This window comes from Orycteropus afer, unplaced genomic scaffold (genome assembly GCF_000298275.1).
Source record: "Orycteropus afer afer isolate SDZICR_OR568_19922 unplaced genomic scaffold, OryAfe1.0 scaffold00209, whole genome shotgun sequence".
NCBI lineage: Eukaryota > Metazoa > Chordata > Mammalia > Tubulidentata > Orycteropodidae > Orycteropus > Orycteropus afer.
Window position 1 is genome coordinate 5541975 of NW_006921796.1, and position 8142 is coordinate 5550116.

General features: G+C 44.5%; 1 protein-coding gene across 1 annotated transcript in view; it reads right to left on the reverse strand.

The window, feature by feature from the left end:
• Window positions 1-1639: 1639 nt before the first annotated feature.
• Window positions 1640-8142, reverse strand: part of CHST11 (carbohydrate sulfotransferase 11) — a 432318-nt gene continuing 425815 nt past the window's right edge. Inside the window, exon 3 of the mRNA XM_007948244.2 lies at window positions 1640-2494. Coding sequence (XP_007946435.1) covers window positions 1640-2494 — 855 coding nt within the window. The remainder of the gene's footprint in view (window positions 2495-8142) is intronic.

The following is an 8142-nucleotide window of genomic DNA, read 5'->3' on the forward strand; positions in this document are numbered from 1 at the left end:
ACTCATTTACTAGCTGTAAGAGGGATGTGGCTCAAACTTCAACTGAGAGCTGTTGGAAATGGCTGGAAATGAGAAGCGTGTGTAGATGTTAATTAACAAGGAACAGGAAATTGAAAGCATCCAGCCTTTGAGAGGAACAGAGGCTTGGAAAGCTGTTCTTGCTCATGCATGGCAGCCACGGAGGTGTGGTTGGTCTCTAAGCCTTTGGGGGACTTGGGAGTGTGTGTATGTACACACATGCTCAAATAGCCCACCCTTGACCTTCATGAGGGGCATATGCAGCAGAGCATTGCAAATGCCCACACGTGTGAGTCTCGCCTCAGCATTTCACTCTTTTATGGGTCAAGGAGTAGAAAACAACGCATGGGGATGTGGATGCTGGGCTAAAGATGACAGCAGGAGGTGCTTGCAAATGGTCCTGTTCCCCATTCTCCTCTCAAGGCAGACATTGCTAATCAACACAGCACTCTTCTCCACTGTACCTGGCAAATTCTTTCTGGGACTTAAAGGCAGATACTCCCAATAAATGGAAGTAGGCATATGACAGGAATCTTAATTTTTTTTGGCCATCTCTTGTCGTAGGCGATGAGCTTGCATCACTCACCAAGTTAAGTGGCCTCCTCTAAGCATGCCATTTTCAAATGTGTGCCATAAAAGAAAGGAAACTTTCTAGGTAGGGGCCACAGACCTTCTGGGGTTGTTCATGTTAAGTCCATGAATGTCAACAGTTTATTAGCTGTCGAGTTGGATGCTCTGTGTAAAGCTTCTTGAGGGCAGAGGCTATGGGTTTTGTCCAATGTTGTATCCCCAGTACCCAGAATTGGGCCTAGCACATAGTAGGTGCTCAATAAATATTTGTTGACTATAAAGCAACGGCCACTTCACCTTCATCACAACTGGCACTGCCAGTTAAAAATTTTTGTGGAAAAGCATAATCTATCACACTGCTAATTCTGGTGAAGGAAGAAATGCTACAATCAGCTCTCTCTTTGGGTTTAAAAAAGAAAAAACAAAAACATTTCTTTAGTGCAAGGGGCTTCCGTATCAATTGAAATTGGTTTTGAACTAATCCCTTGCACAGATGGTTCTTTCTAAGCACAAGAGCAACCTATTTATTTCTATTGGAATTTCAAAAACGGTGGCATCAATACACATCCCAAGGGTTGTTACCACACAGTGACTCCGTAAGGTTAGTACGGAGAACATTCATTCATGCCCCCCAGCGGGCTGTAGTAAGCAAAGCACAAAACACAGATCTTGTCTGCAAAGACATTAGGATTTTTTCTGCCACTAAAAAACAAAAACAAAAACAACTATACAGAGACCTTGCTTAAATAGCTATAAATAATATTAATTAGAATTTATGGAATGCACAGTTCATGGAATTCACCAGAACACAAGGAAACCTTCAAGACAGTGTTGCAGAATTCACTTCTAAAAACAAGGATACCCATCCTATTCCCCTGCACAGACAGCTGTCCTTCCCTACTAAGGATTTTAAATAATTCTCACTATGCTGCTCGCAGCATCATCCCCAAAGAAATATTAATTTACAAAATAACCCAATATCCATATATTTCTTTTGACAAATAAAAATCTTAAATTAAACAGCATGATTCTCTCCCTCTCCCCATCCCCTTTATTCCAATTTCAGGTAGCTTGGCACTGAGTAATTGAACATTAAAAAATCGAGTTTGTAGACTTCGTACAGCTGCGTTTGGTGCTCCGAGCTGATGTTCTGGAAGAATTCTGTGGTCATTTCATCAGTAGTTCTCGTAGACTTTGCATAGGTGGGGAACTTCAGGTAGCTGCCCACTCCTGCCAGCTGCAGGACATAATTAGAATCCTCTTCCAGCGTCTCATACTTGCCCACGAGGTCATAATGGATGTGGCAAGGGTGGCAGAGAGAGTAGACGGTTTGCCAGTGTTCGTTGAACGGCTCTTCCCGCTGGGTGTGTGGGTCGATGAGATAGGCCACGAACTCCTCAAATTTGACATCATCCCCTTTGCGCAGGGCCTCCTGGGTGGCATTCTTCCGCTGGCGCTTGATGATCTTGGTGCCGTATCGCTTGTGGAAGGAGGTGTTGTACTTCTGGGTGAACTTGTTGCGGTAGGCGGACACCAGCCTCTCAAAGGGCTCACGGACAAACAGGAACTTCATGTAGCTTTTCAAGCGGTGGTTGATTTCCGGGATGCTGTACTGGTTCAGGGTCTTCAGGTTGGCGGAGACATGGGCCTCATTGGCCGGGATCTCCATGGGGTCACTGTACTTGCCCCGCCCCGTCAGGACCATCATGAGCCGCTTCCAGTTGGTACATGCCACCTTGGGCACGTAGCAGTAGATGAGCTCATGGTCCTCATCCACCACCAAATGCTTCAGGTCGTTGGGGGTCAGGACCCGTCGCTTGCGGCTCATGGCACTGTTGGCTCGGCATGTGTCTGTGACCTGGTCCCGCCTCATCTGGTGCAAAATGGCGCTGTTGGAGAGCTCCAGCTGCAGAGGGGACACAAGAGGAAGAAAAACTCAGTACCCGTGGAGAACGGTTCCACTTGGCTACATCTACAAGCACAAGCCATTGAGAGGCAGTCAACTAATAACCTAAATGGCCCAAGTCGCCATTTCTGATTCTCCATCAGCTGCTGCACATATTTATTCTTTGTTCCACCATACTTCCTTTGTAGAATAATGATAAGCTCTAACTTACCAGTCACATCTTTACGTGCCAGGCATTTTACTAGAAGCTTCATATATATATATATATATATTTTCTCAGTATGATAACCTTGACTGCCATTGATTTATTTAACAATATCAAACATCTCCTAGAGTGCCAGGTAACATGCTACTAGGCATTGGGGATACAGTAATTAAAAAAAAGTACAACACAGGAACTCTTTTTATGGAATTTACAATCTAATTGGAAGACAGATGGAACTGAGGTTCGGAGAGGTTAAGTTACTAGCTTGAGATCACATAGCAAGTAAGAGGCAGAGACAATATTCAAACTTAGATCTGCCTGGTACCAAAGCCACCCACTCTCTACTCTCCCCTGATGCCTAGTATTCCTATCTTCTCAGTTGAGGTTGGAAAAAAGCATTGAGGTAGTGGTGGTTTGGGAATATAGTTCTTGCCTTCCATTCAGGAGAGACCCAGGTTCAATTCCTGGCCGATGCACCTCAAGTACTGCTCTCACCTGTCTGTCAGGGGAGGCTTGTGTGCTGCTAATGATGCTGAACAGGTTTCAGCAGAGTTTCCAGACTAAGACAGACTAGGAGGAAAGGCCTGGTAACTACTTCTAAAAAATCAGCCAATGAAAACCCTATGGATTCCAACAGTCCAATCCCACTGCACATGGAATTGCAATGAGTCGGGGATGATTTGACAGCAACCAACAACAATAACAGCCTACTGGAGAATGACAGGAGGTGCTGGGGTCACCTCAGCTGACCCCAGCACCAACTGCCAGACATGTGAGTGAGGTTATCTTGGCCCCTCTGGCCCAGAGGAGCCATCCAGTGGCCAGAGCTGTGTGAGTGAGCCCTTCCTGCCCTGCTTGTCTTCCTTCCTCACTTGTCCGGTTTGCAGAAAGAGGCAGGCCAGTCGGCTGATTGCCAGGGTCTCAGCTACTCTCAACACTGGGTAAAGAGGAAAGAGAATTCCTTCTAGGGTACCCAACTGGTAGTCATGCAATCTGAGTCCCATAGAACATCTAGAATGTTCTTCCTCAGATGGATTATTTTGTCTTGCTGAGATTTTACCACAGGGCTCCATGCCTGAGGGCAGCAGGCATCAATCCAAATTCTCTAGTGATGACTATTTTTCAGCTCTTCAAGTATAATGGACACCACGGATATGCCAAGAAGTGTGGAAGGCAAGCTGCAGCATCGTCTGTTTTTCCCATGTATGAAATGCATCCGGATAGTAATAATACCCGACGTTGAGCTAGCCAGTGCTCATTCTGTGCCAGATATTGGTCTAAATGCTTTATGTTGATTAACTTATTCAAGGCTCTCAATAACCCAAAGGACAGGTATCATTATAATCCCATTTCAGGGCTGCGGATTCAGCAGGTGCACCAGCACACAAATAATATTGAGAAGCTCTGCAGAATTCTTCCCTAACCATTATCTTACAGAGATGCTTTGTAAAGCTGTGTTGGTCTCAGCATCCCCATTCTACCAATGAGGAAACTGAGGTCGAGAGAGGCTAAGTGACCTGCCTGCAGTAAGTCTACCAGTGAGATGCAGAACAGACCTAAATCAGATCCTGTGAGCCCAGATCCCGTGACCCACAGTGGCCTCATGTATTCACCCTGTCGACCATAAGTACAGGTTTTCCCCACTATTCCAAAGTTGAACATTCCTGTGAAACATTTCCTAAGCTGAATGGCATAAAGTGAAGAGGGAATTACCACTAATTTATGTGGGAAAAATATTTGAGCGTTCCCAGACCCAAAAAAGTTAACCTGCCAAGTCATGCCAAATAGCATAAAAAACCTAAAATGACACCAACATACAGTGTTCACAAGGAGCCCTGGTGACACAATGGCTCAATGTTCACCAGCTAATGAAAAGATCCACTTTGCAGGAGAAAGAGGGGGCTGTCTGCTTCCATAAAGACCTAGAGCCTCGGAAACCCCGTGGGGCAGTTCTGCTCAGGGCTGAAGAGTCACTATGAGTCGGAATTGACTCGATTTTCTGGTTATAGTGTTCACAGACCCAGATCAAAGCTATGCTGGCTTGATGCTGAAACGCTGAGTGTAGTTTCGGGGGAAGGAGCTTGGCTACACTCCCTTGCCACTTGGGGTATGCGCTGCCTCTTTAACCACTCCCTGCAAAGCAAACGCTGAATGAGAGTTTCATTTTTTGCCTCTTTTCACAAAAGCGAAAATTTTCTTTGGTTTTCTTTCAGTAAGCCAAACAGGTACTAATGTAGGTCTTTTGTAAAAGCAAAGTAGAACTTTTTTGTAAAAGCAAAGTAGAACTTTTTAAAACGAAGTTTTGAAATGCGAGGGATACCTGCGCCACCAAGTGGAGATTGTGTCTTTCCACAACTGTATCTCCACTGTCTGCAAAAATGCCAGCCACATTAAAAAAAAAAAAAAAAAAAAAGCCAAAGCAGTTGCCATCAAGTCACTTCCGATCCGTGGCGGCCCCGTGAGCATCGGAGTAGAGCTGGCCTTTCTCCTGGAAGGAGACCATCAAGTCTTGCTTCGGAAGTGTCTCTGGCGGATTAGAACCACCAGATCTTTAGTTAGCAGCTGAGCACTTCATCACTGATGCCACCCAGGGACCCCATTAGCCATACAGAAGTTGCTCAGTAAATATTTACAGAGAGAATGATAAGTTAGCTAATAATCTCTCAGGCTAACTTGATCTATGAGTAGGGAAGGCTTTTCTGTAGCTAAAGAAACTTCCCAGTTGTTCACAGATGCCAACAAGTTATTTAATAAGGACAAGGCTTCAATGAATAATTTGGAACAAATTGACTTTGTTGTTGTTATGTGCCCTCGAGATGGACCTGACTCATAGCAACCTCTCCTTGGGTTTCCGAGGCAGTATCACTATGGAAGTAGTATAAATGTATGAAAGAAGATAAGCTGATTTGAGAGAATGTTGTCATATAGAAGAAAAGAGAGAAGGTATTCTAATTGGTACGTAGGAAGAGGGCGAGATTTGGAATCGGAAGACCTGGGCTTGATCTTTGGCAAGGTGCCACCTAGGATACAGGGTTGTTGATTTAATCAAGCAAGGGGCCACATTTAGTAGGTAAGATAAAGCGTAGTCACTATGGGTTGGGTCCGACTCGAGGGCACATAACAACAATCACAACAGTAGAGATTTTGGACAAGGTACGGCACACAGTGAGCAGTTAATATGCACACATTCTTTCACGAAACAAGAACAATCCATCTGAAAAAGGTGGCCAGGAATTTCAAAAACAAATTTCACCAGCTCTATAATTTTGCTTCAGGCCAGTCCTAGGTCACTGAATCCAATCCACCTTTATTTTGAATAGGAGAACTGGTCTTCACAATTCCTGACTTCTTAAGGGATGTATTCTTCACCTTAAGAAATTTCCATGGGCTCTGGGACTATTAGACAATGCCATGAAAAAAATAAAATCAAACAAAAAAGCTGTCCTAGAGGAACTGGAAGGGCTAGCAGGGAAAAGAAAGGGCCAATCAGTTTTGCCCAGGTAAGTCTCAAAGGACAATTTTGAAGGCAATACATTACTAAGATGAGTAGAGGAACAAGGCATTTCCTATTTTTTTGAAGCCCATTTTAGCTGGAGACAATTTGCTGGCCATCTGAATCCCCAGGGAGGTAGCATGTCAGTTAATACTACATTCAAGACCACAAAGCCAGGAAAAATGGAAGTGATACCACTATGTCATTTTACTTCCAATTGCACAGGCAGAAAATAACTCTGTGGGGCTCTGAAATGCGGTATTTGAGATTTCTTTCCCTTCCACCTGCTTCTTCTCCATGGCAGTTTAGGAAGCAAATGGTACAGCTGCTGCAATAAGGCATCCACAATTTCCCTCCACAAGACTTTGGGGCACAGGTCAAGAAAATGCTTCTCAAATCTGAGACAAGTCCATCCTTCCAAAAGGGAAGAAACTGTTCTAAGCAGTGTTGAGTTTTTATTTAAAAAAAATTTGTTTTCCAAAACTCAAAATTATTAAAAAAAAAAAAAAAGGAGCCAGGTTTGCTGGTCTGATAGAGCCTGATGGAACCCCTGAGACTGTGGCCCCTAGCTGCCCTTCATGTTTGGAATTGAACCCATTCCTGTGGCTTCCAGCCAAACAAAAGACAGGTATATGAGGTGAGCATTTACAGCAGGTAGATACACTCCTTGGAGAGATGAATCATGGGAGAATAGGAGGGCTGTGTATGCATAGGGAGACAGCTCAGGGGGCAGGAGTGCATGGAGGGAAGGACACAGGGAAGAGGTAACTATGGGGAGGGAGTAGGAGGGGAGCTGGTGCATTGTGGGAAACTGAAGTCAATGTCATGAGGCAAAATGCATGTGGGCTGCTGTATGGAAAATGAATTTGCTCTCTAAACTTTCACCCAAATCACAATAAAAATTTTAAAAAATATATTTTGTTTTTAACTTTCTAGTTTAAAATAAATAGCTCTGGTGGCTCAGTGCCTAAGGCATTTGACTGCTAGCCAGAAGGTCGGTGGTTCAAACCCACTAGCCACTGTGCAGAAGGAAGATGGGGCAATTTACTTCCATAAAGATTTACTGCTTTGGAAACCCAACGGGGGTCGCTATGAGTCAGAATCGACTTGATGGCAGTGGGTTTGGTTTTGAGTTATTTTAAAATAACTTTATACTTTAAATGATTTAAATTGATGCTAATGATACTTAGCTTTGCATAAACAAGAAACTAGGTATATACAGCCACAAAACCAAAACAAATGTAAACATTCAAATTAATGACATTAACATGATGGATAGTTGTTTTGTGCTGGAACCAAAGCTCTGCTTGAGAGGTGCATGGTGCTCAGTGACTGCTCAGGGCAGTGTTTTGGTTTTCTTGTTGTGTTGTGTGTCGTCAAGTCGGACCTGACTCATAGCGACCCCTCCTTGGATTTCCAAGGCAGTATCAATACGGAAGGAGATTGCCCAACGTTCCTTCTGAGGAGTGGCTGGTGGGTTTGAACGGCCAGCCTTCTGGTTAACAGTGAAGTGCCTTAGGTACCACACCACTAGAGCTCCTTTTGGTTCTCTAGTGCTGCTATAACAGAAATGCCCAAAGTGCATGGCTTTAACAAACACATTTATTCTCTTACAGTTTAAGAGGGTAAAAGTCTGAGTTCAAAGTGCCAGCTCTAGGGGCTGGGTGAAGGCCCCTCAAGTTGGGGCTTTAGCTCTGCCACCTGTTCCAGGCCCACTAGAGGTGGAGGCTTTTTCTGACTCATGCAGCTGCTGGCTGCTGAGGTGAAGAACCCATGATCAAGAGGTCAAACAGCACAGTCCCGAGATCAACAAGACACTCAGCGAGCCACTTGTCCGGTCCAAGGACAATCCCCAAATCAAATCAGCAGGCAACATGGCGGGCCACTGAAGGAAGACTCAGCTGAATGCAGGACCCAAGTGCTCCAAAAAGCTACAGGACCTTCCCAAAG